This window comes from Urocitellus parryii, chromosome 1 (genome assembly GCF_045843805.1).
Source record: "Urocitellus parryii isolate mUroPar1 chromosome 1, mUroPar1.hap1, whole genome shotgun sequence".
Taxonomy (NCBI): domain Eukaryota; kingdom Metazoa; phylum Chordata; class Mammalia; order Rodentia; family Sciuridae; genus Urocitellus; species Urocitellus parryii.
Window position 1 is genome coordinate 45,774,190 of NC_135531.1, and position 12,487 is coordinate 45,786,676.

At 39.0% G+C, this 12,487-nt stretch overlaps 1 protein-coding gene across 1 annotated transcript; it reads right to left on the reverse strand.

Moving 5' to 3' along the window:
• Positions 1-5,985: 5,985 nt before the first annotated feature.
• Positions 5,986-11,908, reverse strand: Plk2 (polo like kinase 2). Its single transcript, XM_026385926.2, has 14 exons — positions 11,540-11,908; positions 10,853-10,960; positions 10,592-10,708; positions 10,273-10,402; positions 9,971-10,058; positions 9,404-9,499; positions 9,101-9,299; positions 8,860-9,007; positions 8,408-8,505; positions 7,967-8,096; positions 7,480-7,720; positions 7,233-7,362; positions 6,871-6,981; positions 5,986-6,733 (listed from the first exon to the last, which is right to left on the reverse strand). Exons 1-14 carry the CDS (start codon positions 11,798-11,800, stop codon positions 6,542-6,544), a joined length of 2,049 nt encoding a protein of 682 aa, XP_026241711.1. The 5' UTR covers positions 11,801-11,908; the 3' UTR covers positions 5,986-6,541.
• Between the last annotated feature and the right edge of the window lie 579 nt (positions 11,909-12,487).

Here is a 12,487-nt window from a genome sequence, read left to right on the forward strand (position 1 = left end):
TGCCTATTCCAGTCATTTACCTTGACTTACAACTAACCTATATTGAAAATATTATCATATACTATAATATTAAATACAAATTTAACATTATATTTAATATTAAATATAATAATAAATAAATACGTTTTAGCTTAAAATTCTAAACCTTTGTCAGTTACTACAATTTCATTTTTTTCTCTTCTGATACTGAGGGTTGACCCCAGGACCTCGTGCATGCTAGGTCAGGCAAATGCTGTACCCAGGAACCACATCTTGAGCTTTACAATTTCACTTCTCAATTTGAATTATACTACCAATACATTACTATATATGATATAGTATCATAGAATTCCAATGCTTGACTTAATATGTAGAGATTCTTCAACCAAAATTGATTCCATTATTTTGATTATCTTCAATACTTATTTGCTTGATAATAATTTTTATTAAATTGAAAGATACTTTCCTTCTAAATAAACTATTATGTCACCTAAACAGTTTTTGTTTGTAACCTAGGCTAGTTAGTATTGCTTCTATAATCAGAGATACAGACCAAGATACTCACTGGAGTACTCTCTGAGAAAATGAACATACCACGCCCCATTAATTACTCAGAGTATAGCAGTGGTTTCCTCTTCTCAGTATGTATCCTCCACATCCCCAGGCTTGAATCATTATGATAGCTATGCTGAGCTAGTCTGTACAAGTTAGTGAAAATTGATTGTTAAAATTTCAAGAATTGTGCAAGCCAGTAGTTAAACACAACCATTATTAAAAATCAAATCATAATTTTAAAACGTAATAAACACTCAAAATTTATGATTATCTAATTATTTTTCTACTACATTTTATTATTATCTCTTTCTTCAGGTCATTTTTATCTATTTCTCATCTGTATGATATAAATACAATGGCATGTGGCTGTAAATCTCTTTCCAGCTCCATATTCTCCAGAGTGACATCACTCTGGTGTCTTACTATCAGTCATGGTGAAAGTATTCACACCAAATAATCAGCAAATGCTGATTCATTTGATTCCTGATTCGGTCAGGATCCTCAGCACCTCCCAAGAAGCTTGTTTTTACATTTACCAGTGAAACATGAGCTATGTCCTCATCTAATTCTCTGTCCACACTCCTCTCCGGGCTACGGCATCACTTGCTAAGACTTTTCATTTCTTTAGCTCTTAAAATATTTAAAACATCTTCCCTGTAGTTACAAAGTTCTCAAAATTCACGTACTCCTATATTTTCCCATTTTCTTTTGGTTTAGTGATGCCATGTGAATCATATAATAAGTTGATAGGCCAGTGAAACTTGGGCATGTCTGACCACAGGATCACAACTTTAACATTTTGCTGCCATAGATCCCAGGGGAGTATACAAGAAAGGCATTGTGCATTTTATTTCATTTAGGCCTGTTGCCTGATTTCTTGTATTCATTTCTTGATTCATTATAGGCCTAGAAAACAGAATTTATTCTAACTTTTGTGTTTGGGTTAAAATATCTAATCATCCCATACTTCTTAGAAGAGATTGCTACATAAGTTTGTTACTTTGTCTCATCCTAGAAGTGAAGTTATTGTACCTTTATTGATCATGGAAATCAACTTTGTTTTATATACAAAGGTATTATAAGGCTGATCCCCAGAGGTAAAATCTGTGTATCCTATTTGATTAAATTCCAAACATTGATGAACCATGATATTATATTCCAACACTGTGTATGGAAGTTTAACTTTTTAATTTGAATGCACTAATATAATTAAATTGTGGCAATTCACAGAGATGCTTTCCATTATAAAAGTTAATAAGGCATAAAGGAGTGTTAGAATAAAGCATGAATCTAAGCATAGTGTAGACTAGAATCTCTTTCAAATCAAGGAAAAACAAAGTAGATTCCACAGGTTTTTGTTTATGGAAGAGTTAGTTACCTTACAAACCTTAAAAATACACCGACTATCCTATGCACAGAATTGTCACTAACGATATTGACTTACCTGAGTACCTTATAAAAATGCATTTATTTTTAGTCACGTGTATTTTCATTAGGTTAAAATGTCTATAATGTAAAAACAGTCTGATAATGTTACAAATCCAAAGGCCTAAAGCAAAAATGAATCTTAAATCCCAGAGGCCTATAACAAACATGAATTCAGTCTTAATGCCCTCAATCCTGTATTGCTCAACTTTCAACCTTCCACTGCCTGTCATCCTGTTGCCTATTATAGCTCTTAGCAATTATGTCACTTTGGGATTTAAGAGGAAGAGAAGATAAAAGTAGTATAAAGTTAATGGAAGAGAAAAATTAAGAAAGGCAGCGAGGCCACCTATTTGCTTGTCAAAGAAGAAATTTGACAGTTAAATTTCAGATCCTTCCCTTCCTTTGTTCTGCAATATAAGAAAAACTCCAGCAACATTTCTCAGATTGTTCTTCTACTGTCTTCAAGTTCATTTGATCATTGAGAGGCTGGCAGGCAAGAAGAAGAAAAAAATCTAGAATATTTATTCTCCTTTCTTTCCTCACCCAAAAATGTAGGGTCATTTCAATCAGTGGCTACATTTGTTCCATGATCTCAATTTTCTGACAGTGACCACCATGCTTCTAGTTTGTGCCAGAAGATCACCGTTCTGAACTTCAGGAAATCCATTTTTTCTCTAGGTTTCTCCAACCTTTGGGTAGTAAGTAGTGACTTCCTGCTATTGTTAATATCTAGGTTGTCTCCCCACTTCCCAATTGGCTTCTGAGCTATTCCATCAGTTGGCTAGTGAATAATTTCCATTAGATTCCTTCTCTTTGAAAGGCCTAAAGGGATTTTTTTTTTTATTCCTGAGTGGACCATGACTGACACAGAAAGGAATACTGGAAGAGGGAGAAACAAGAATGAGTCAATTATTTTCATTTCTAGGTAATTAGGGTTCTTGCCATTATGGGTGTGGAAAGAGGCAGGAGAAACACAGAACAAGGATAGCTATGAACACTTATTGAGCACCTTTGGTGTGTAAGTGCTTTATTATCATTTCATACTCACAGACAAGGAAACTGGTGTTTAGAAAGATTAGGTAATCACTATAGATCACATTGCTATTCTATGGCTGAACAGGAATTTGAATTCAGGAATAATTCCAAAGCTTTCATACTGAAATATATTTCCCCCCAGGAAGACATAAAATTATAGTTCAGAAATAGTTCTGGAAGATTGAGGGGACTAAGACATTAAAGTAGTAGATGTCAAATAACCCAAGGTCTAGGTGATTGTCATAGCCACACCAAACTCAGCTGATAAATAACTAGTACATCTTTATATTTTGTGATTTTTCTCAGCTGATACCCTTCTAGGATTTGTGATGGCAAATGGAGAAACAGTCATGGGGATAAAGATGTTCATTAAAACAAATGCTATTTTGGAGTTGTTTTTATGAAATTCAGTTAGGGGCTTTCTGTTTAGAAGGATAATTTATTTGAGATTCTTTTGTCCTTGCTCCATGGCAAAGATTTATCAATAATGTTGTGCTTTGTAGAGATGTCCTCTAAGCAGAACACACAAAGCAATGTTCTTGGGTAGAAGGGGCAACAAAAATCCATCCTTACATGTCTATATCCACTCCCTTAAGGTTGTCCAGAACCTGATTACTCCACAATCTCTTCAGACATCCATATCCATGTGATTTCTGGATGTATTTGGGTGTCCTTGTATGAAACTAAGTCAGCATAGCCTAAGCTCACCATATTTATCTGAATATCAGGCTTTTGCTTCTGTCATCCTTATTTCAGGCCACACAATACATACCACTTTTCTCCCCTTGACAGTTCCAGCCAGTCATCCTAAACACCACCCTTTTTCTCAGTCTCCACATTCAGCCAGGCTCCACATCCTGTTAAAATCAAATAAGTCCCTCCAAAATCTACCTTTCTTCATTCATTTAATATCTAACTGTTCCTTGCCAAGTCTGGTGCTCAGTGCTGAGAATACTGAAATAAACCAGGTGGGCCAAAGGAGATAGTAATCCATCATTTGTTCCTTTTTATTAAGTCTCAGGTCCTTTCTCATCTGGATCACAAGATTAATTTATTTACTATTTGGGCTCTCTCTCCCTCTTGTTCCCTACCCAACACACCTATGCCCTCAGAATTAATTTTATAAATCTTTAATACAGCACCATCTTCTCCTGAAGAATGTGTGTGTGTTTGTGTGTGTGTGTGTGTGTGTATGTGTTGTGTGTGTTTCTTATGGTGTTAGGGGTTGGACTCTGGGCCTCATGCATTCTAGGCAAGCGCTTTGCTGCTGAGCTTTACCCCAACCCCTAGCTCTGAACAGCCTTCAAGATACAGCCTAAATGCCTCAGGATGCATGTGAGACACATTACATCTGTCTCTTCAGTTTTACCTATGATACTTCAGACTAACACACTACTTCTACTATGAATGCTTTCTTCCTTCTTCTTCTGAACATGCTATTTCCCCTACTTAAAATACCCTTTCCCATCTGGTACTTCTATTTAACCTCACTGATTTTTCAAAATCTAATGCAAAGAATTTCCTGCTCTGGAATCTATTGTGAGTCCTCTCCTTGCCTGCAGCTTTTTCCTCAGGATTCCTTTCCCTGTTCTGAGTTCTCCCAACAACTAGTACTTACCAGACTACGAGGCAAATCTACTGTTTCTACCACTCCATTGTGACTTCCTGTAGGGCAGGTAGAGGCTCAGATTCACTCTACATTGCCAATGACAGGCCCTGTATCTGATTCAGCTTAGGCTAGGCTGACTTAGTTTCATACAAGGACACCCAAATACATCCAGAAAACGTTAGTAGACAATGATGGGTAAGCATGTTCTGAAACCATAAAAAAAATAAACACAATACTACAGTGTGAATCTCAAAAGGAACACCATTTCTCACTTTCTGCAAATTCTTTTGAAGTTTTCTCTGCTAGCAAAAAATAAGATTCTACTTTTGTATACCTAGTTTTTACTGAATTTTCTTCAGCTATTACTATAAACCATTTAACAAAGCCTGACTTTGTGTACATGGCTAGAGAACACTGGCCAACAGAAATTAATGTAAGACTGGTAAAATGCTCATGACAAATTTGATTTTGAATAACAAAGTATGCAAAGTGCAGAGTTTGTAACAATTTGAGAAAAATTTAAGTGTACAACTATCATTTCTGTACTACCCTGTGTAAGACCAAATGTAAACATAGTCTTAATCCACATGATAGTATTTTCCTTCTAGTGGAATTACAATTGAACAAAGAAATTATTTACATCTTATGAAGGTCACTATAAGTTCAGAGTAACAGGATGAGCAGCTTTTCTTTATACCTGTTAAAGAGTACATTGTACTGAAAGAGAAAACCATATCATTAGATTTGCTTCTTGGATAATTTAACAGTTTAAAAATTGGGCCCTGAAACATAATTTGGTTCCCATACCTCTTCTCAACCACCAAAACCCAAAAGGAAAATAAAATGACTTGCTTTTAAAGCATTTCCTACTACTGGAATTATGTCCTACTATTGCCAGTGGCACTGGAAGTGTTTAGGCAAGTTTAAGCTGAGTAATACATTTAGATGGTGTGCATATTATAAAGCATAGAATTTTGCTCATGATAAGATAAACTTCCTGTGCCTCTTGACACCTAATAACAGAGGTCTGTTTATACAGGATTAATTTGCCTTTCGGTTCTAAGTTAAAAGAGTTTTAAGGAAATACTTAAGGGAGAAATTGGTTTGAGATTTAGTAGAAGCCAGTAGTTTAGTTGAAATAAATAGTATTTTTGTTATAATCTTCTCAAGAAAGTTTATAATTCAGAAATTGAAGACTGACTTCCTAGAAGCTATGTTTATAAATACACTTTCTAGTGTGCCTCTGTACCTAATGTCAAGCTAAACAGTCCCAAGAATTGACTATAGAATGAGATGTGCGGTGATGCATTTTACTAAAGACAAAGACCACTATTTCTGTTTTTTCATACTCTTTATTGCCAACAGTTTAAAACGGTCAACATAAAAAAAACATTTCATAATAAATACTGCTCTTTGGGCTGTAATAAATAAAAAGTTTATTAACAAGGAATGCACTTTTCCAGCCACAAGTGTATTCAAAAATAAACAAACAAACAAAAATTATGTATGGCCATAGTTCACAGTTAAGCAGCCAAAAGCTGCTCTGATTACAGCCTTTAAACAACATGGGAGCTTCCTCCCTTCTCCCTCCCCTTCAGGAAGTATATTCACAGTTCCAAGTCCTCTGGCTGAAATGCTCTCAACAGAGAGAAGTTAAGAGTCAATGCATCTTTCTGCAAAATTGACTGAAAAACCTTTTACAACAGGTATCTCAAGGAAACTGCATTCTGATTCTCTCTTGGATTGTCCAAAGTCAAGAAGTGTTTGCCTCAGCCTGGTCTGGTTCCACACAGTCCAGTAGGCCACAGAGGAATTGTTTTCGTACCACCACCTGTCCATCTTTTTCAACATACTCTAGATCATTCTACTGGCTTCCCCATCGATCTCACAGTGGAAAAGAGGAGTCCCATAGGGTCCATTGGAAAAGTCTTTCTTTCAGTTACATCTCTGTAAGAGCATGTTCAGGGCATATTCCATTCGATTTTTTAATTCTAATGAACAGCCAGACATCAGCAGAGTTGTCAGTCTGAAAGTTGTAGATATCCTATCTTCATTGATATAAGTGAGAAGGTATTCTTCATTTTGGCTACAGATGATTATTTTTGTATGGTCATGATAGAAATTCACCTTAAAAAATAAACACAGATGTTAGATATCTCTAAATATTCGAGAATTTAAAAAGTTTAGTCAAAAATTAAACTGGTTAGGTAAATACCAACTTTTTTAAGGACCTGAACATGTACTTCTATAAAGGGTTCATTTACCTGAAAGGTGCCATCATTAAAAAGCATCATTAAGGCTTTATCAGATTTTAGCCACTGAAGGAGGTAGAGCCGAGGTCTTCGAATATCAGTAACACTAGGGATATCCCCACCCTAGAAAAGATTAGAAGAGGGTGTTAATACATATGAAAATTTTCCAGTGTACATTCTATTCTTCTAAGATGACTTTCAAATTTAAGTAAACATCCAAATGGCCTGAAGATTCCTGGTTCCACTTCCCAGAGATTCTGATTCAGTAGATCTAGGATAGTGAGAATCTCTATTTCTATCAAGTAGTAAATAATGCAGATGCTACCGGTTTGTGGACTACTTCAAATATCACTGCTTCAAAGCACAGTACTTACATCCATGAGGTTCTCCTCCATGTAATGAGAAAAGTATTTCAGCACCGTCACTTGACTAATGAATTGTTCAGGGGCATCTGTTGCTGGAAAAACAGAGCACTGGCCAAGCTCTGCATAATAGTGAACTGTTCTAAAAATCAGGAAAAAAAGAAAAGGAAAGACAGAAGCAGTTAGTCACTGTCTTCAGATTTCTTTAGTGTTAAGAGTAGACAAAAAAAATCAGTCTTCATTAATTGGATCCACTTACTTTTTGTCTGGAAGGAGGCTCATGTGAGCACCATTGTTGAAAAGGACACCTACAGTGTGGTCTGAGAGCTGGTATCCAAAGCCATATTTGTTAGAGTAATCGACCCATTTGGTGACCCACTGAAATGACGTGCTTAATTGCTCTTTGGGAATGCAGTCAGCTTCTGGCATGTTTTCCAGACATCCTCGAAGGACTCTTGCCACCGTGTCTGCAACACTTCCCATTGTGCTGTCTTCAAGGCCTGAAAAGTTAGAGGGAGATAAGTCACAAAACCTTTAACAATAACACCTTGGGCTCTGGTAGTTTCTAAGTTTCCTTTCACTAACTAATTTTAAATACACAGGACTCAGGGTTATTCCCTATCTTTTCCCAATTCCTCTAATCTGCTTCTTCTATGTTAAATTCAGCTACAAAATACATTGACTTCAGTTACTTAGAAGTTAGCACTGTAGTTTTATTATTTAAAATATAATAAACAACCACTTACATTCACTGCTACTGCTGCAGCTGCCAAGCGTCCCTCTCACTATCATCCGAATAGCATCTCCAATCTGCTGCTTGTTTTCTACTGCGGGGGTTCCAGATTTGGCAACTGTAGTGGTAGGTGGCTGGAGCTCCTTAAAAAAGAGAAGAGTCATGCAATAAGTCAAGTATCTAAATCAATTAAAGGCTGAAATTCCAGGTTAGGATGACATTGTGGCAATTGCTGGAAAAGCTCATCAAAAAGCAATGGACACAAGCCAGATAAAAGATACAGCAGTAACTCAACTGCATGCATTGTTAAACTAAAAGATGTTATCTTTCCTTTCAGAAGTTGGAAAAAAATCTTAAGTAAATATGACATGCTTGAGCCACAACAAGTGCCAGTTGAAAAGAGTGGAAATGACTTAAAGAGTGTTTATATATATTTCATTCTTTCCCAACATACCTCATCTGTCCTATGTTTGCTGGGTTGCTGAGTTATTGAAGTCTTTTTCAAATCATGCCTAAGCTTGTAAATTTCTTCATCTTCTTTAGACACTCTATCTGTAAATCAAGGGAAAAAATTAAGAGGGTCAGTCTATTTTAACAAGGTAGGAACCAAGCTAGACATATTTCCTGCCTGTGTATTGTTAACTAGCTTATGAGCATCCAAGGCAAAAACAACATTTTATCATTGCCATCAAATGCAATCATGCAGGAAGCACATTTTAGTGTTTACAAAACAAAAAACTATTTAATCACGACTCAAGGTGTGGATTTATTATGCCATAAATGTCAAAGGTCAATAGTATACAAACATACTGACTGAATTATACTCCCATAAAAGTCTCTTTAACATATTTATCAAATGTAGGTGTAATATTGAATACAGAAAGAGGGAGAAGTCTTATAACTTACTGTGAGTGTCAATATATCTTGCTTTGTCCTTTTTGCCACCAAAAAGAGCAGCAGCAGCTTTCTTAAAGAAATTCTTAGCTGGGCTTGATAAATGGAAATCTGGAACAGTATGACAACAGCTGGAAGAAAGTCTGTCTGGAGTGAAGCCCTGTGGAGTATTAGAAAAGACCTCAGTAACCTTTCAGGTAAGTGGCATCAATAACATGTAACAGAAAATATATAAGACAGTGAGTGTACCAACCTGCAAAAAAAAGTCATGTCGAATGATGTCATCTAAACTGGGACGATCCTCTGGGTTTTTGGACAACATGCTAGCTATTAGGTGCTTAGCAGGAGCCAGCAATGAAGATGGCATTGTATACCTGGCTTCTCTTATACACCTGTAAGTTTCTTTCAGGTTTGTAGTTTCAAATGGGGGCCTTCCTAGCAGCATTGTGTACCTGTGTGAAAAGAAACATCTTTAGGAATGGTCCTAAAGGAACTCTTTAAAACATTAAAATCTAAACCACGGTTGCTTTTTAATCATTCTGGTGCATTTACTTACATTACACAGCCTAAGGCCCAAATGTCTGATTCACAGCCATGTCCTTGTTTGTTAAGGACTTCAGGAGAAAGATAATTTGGGGTACCACATATTGTTCTGGAAAAACAAAATATGGAAATATTGTTAAGAAATATTCCATTGTTAAACTTATTTCTCTGAATTAACTCAATGGGGAATAAAACCTTAAAAGGACTATATTAAATTTCCATTTGATATTTAAACAACTGACATTTAATCAAGTGATGTTGGTAATTTTTTTAATACCAGTATAATTTTTGCAGTCCACATGACCAAGTATTTTTAGTGAAATGAGAACAGGGACAGTGTGACATTTTTGTACATTTCAGGAAAATATAAGACTTTTCTGTTTTCTTTAATTATCAGCTTATAGGCATATGATACCCTGTCTAATCCATATTGAGCCCTTAATAATTCTTTCAATAAATTAACATTATTGTGGTTTACAAATTTTAATAGCCTTTTCTGAAATATTAATTGGAAAATCATAAAAGCATATTTGGTCCCCATGAAATGCTAATAGGATAAGTCTGATTGATTGATTCCTACCTCCTTCTGTGTTCCAAAGGTTCCAGCCTGGCTGCCAAACCAAAGTCTCCAACTTTTAGTTCCATGGCTTCGTTAATAAAAAAGTTCCCTAGATGATAAACAAAAGAAAACGTTAATCCCCTTGAAAAGATGTTCTAATCAAGCACACACACATCTGCTTTGGAGGTAGCCAGTCAGTTGTTCAATTAAGTCATCCATTCAAGGGTGGCTTACATAGGCTAGATCCCAATTAAGAACACTTGTAGGTAAAATGAAGAATAGCACCTCTAACTTCTAGGTCTATATTGAAGTCAAAAGCTTACCAAGTTTGAGATCTCTGTGCAAGATTTCTTGTTCATGAAGGTACTTCAGTCCAGACACAATCTGCCTGAGGTAGTATCGAACTTCTGGCTCTGTCAACACCTTTCTTGCTTTTAAGATATGAGCCATCGACTAGGAAGAGAAGGAAAAAAAGAGGATCTGTCAAAGAAAGTTACCAAAATCAGTCATTTCCCTTTGCAGGATGAATGATTAAAGTGGTATAATAATTAAATTCCACAGTTAAAATCCCAGGTAAAATGCAACTTGAACATCACATCAGTTTTCAAGAAATAAAGGTACTGAAAAGGAGTTAGCTCTTACCCTTCTACTACAGTATTCCAAGAGAATGTAAATGTTTTCTTTGTCTTCAAAGTAGTGGTAAAACTGCACTACATGCTTATGATGAAGAATTCTGTGAAGCTCTATTTCTTTGTCAATCTAAAAGAAAAAGCAAGATAAGGCTTATTAGCCTCCCATCATCTCTGAAAAGCATTGCTTACACATGCAGAAGACATTTTCCTAACAGGGTAGGGCCATCCCCCGGCACACAAAGAAAATACTTTGCTCAACAGTCATACACACCTTTTCCCTTTGATGAGGTTTAGCTACTCTGCTGTGAGGAATAATTTTTGCAGCGTAGACTTTGTTGTTTGTCAAATCTGTCATTTCATAACATTTTGCAAAGCCACCCTGAAAGGAAACAAAGCCGAGATGGAATTGAGCATGGAAGAAAAATGGAGGGCCGACGTTTAAAATAAATAAATAAATGGATAAATTTAAAAATAAAAACAGGGGAAATGTAGGGAATAGAGGGTGGACAGAAATACAGTCCACTTTATTAAAGGTCCTTCACTAAGGGAAATGCAGTCCTAAAAACAGTCCAAACAGTTTCTCTTCTTCCTTTACAAAGGAGAGCTTTATGGAGGGGGGTTGGGATGGGGAAAGATGAAAAAAATAATGTCTTAAGCGACATGTCAGAAAAATTCTCTGGGGAGCAGGTGCAGGGACTAGGTCCGGCAGAGAAAGACCTTGCTCCTAGACTTGAGATGAATGTTTTGGGGCCGCGGGAGGCACACACATCCTCGCCTGCTGATGAGTAGCCGATCCTAAGCGCACAAAAGCTAGAGGAGGGCAGGTGAGAGGACCCTGTGGCTCTGGGACCAGATCCCTGAGGAGCGACGGGAGCGGGGACGCGCGGTCCTTCCCGCCTCGGGTTTGCCCAGGCAGCTCTCCCTCCCGCCCGGCAGTCTGGCGCCCGCCGCTCATCACCTTTCCCAGCACTTTGCCCCGGCAGTAGCGCTTCCCCGTCGTGGGGTCGACGATAATCCGCGAGATCTCGGGTCCCGAGTGCGAGTGGTGGTGGTGGTGGTGCGAGGCCGCCGGGGGCACCTGGGCCTGGGGCTGCGGCTCCTCGGGGGGCTGCTGCGGCCGCTTCTTCTTCGAGTCCCCGCCGCAAGCCTTGCCCAGTGCCTGCTCACACATCTTGGAGCTGGCGGCCGGCTGGTAGGTGATAGTCCGCAAGAGCTCCATCGTCGCCTCTCTGCCCGACACCGCCTGCCGCCGCCTCCGAGGCGAGAACACTCCTTCGAGTTGGCCCTGACCTTCCTCGAGCCCCAGTCCCTAGAGCCAACCCGCGCCCGAAGCCCTCATCCACTTGTGCGAGTGAGAAAGCCGGGCGAAGCCTTATATATGAGCCGGGAGAAAGGGGGCGGCACCCAAATCGGGATACGACGTCACGGACGACGCCCCGCCCATCGCCTGCCCCGGCGCTCCGGCCCTGGAGGAAGGTTCATGCTGGTCGCTCGGGTTCGCCTTCGGGACCGCGCTGCTGAGACGCGCGTTCAGGGGGCGCTAGCACCGACCCGGAGGCCGGGCAGAGGCGTCCGGCGGTTCGCGAACCGCCACTCGGTTCTTCGAATGCTCCGAGCTTTGGTGTTAAAAACAGAAACCCGAGGGACGACGCCCGGCCCCTCCCCCAGCCCGGCCGCCGGGTGGCGGGGCGGTCGAGTTGACCGGAGCCCGTTGGCGGCTGAAGTAAATGCCTCCCCCGTCCCGTTTTTCCTGACCTGCCCGCAACCTGACACCTGTGTCATTATGTGAGTGCCGGCGTCCATTGCACAGTCACGCGAGGCCGCACCTGGCCATCGGAAGACTTGGAGCTGCTGCCAGAAATTGTTGGGGTCTTGCTGGGGGCAGTGTGCAGGGTCATGCCAGTGA

Coding starts and splice junctions, on each gene's coding strand:
- Plk2 (XM_026385926.2), bottom strand. CDS start 11,800: ATGGAGCTCTTGCGGACTATCACCTACCAGCCGGCCGCCAGCTCCAAG. Junction 10,709..10,852: donor AACCTCATCAAAGGGAAAAG/GTGTGTATGACT, acceptor TTTTTCTTTTAG/ATTGACAAAGAAATAGAGCT. Junction 9,500..9,970: donor CCTTTGGAACACAGAAGGAG/GTAGGAATCAAT, acceptor TTGTTTTTCCAG/AACAATATGTGGTACCCCAA.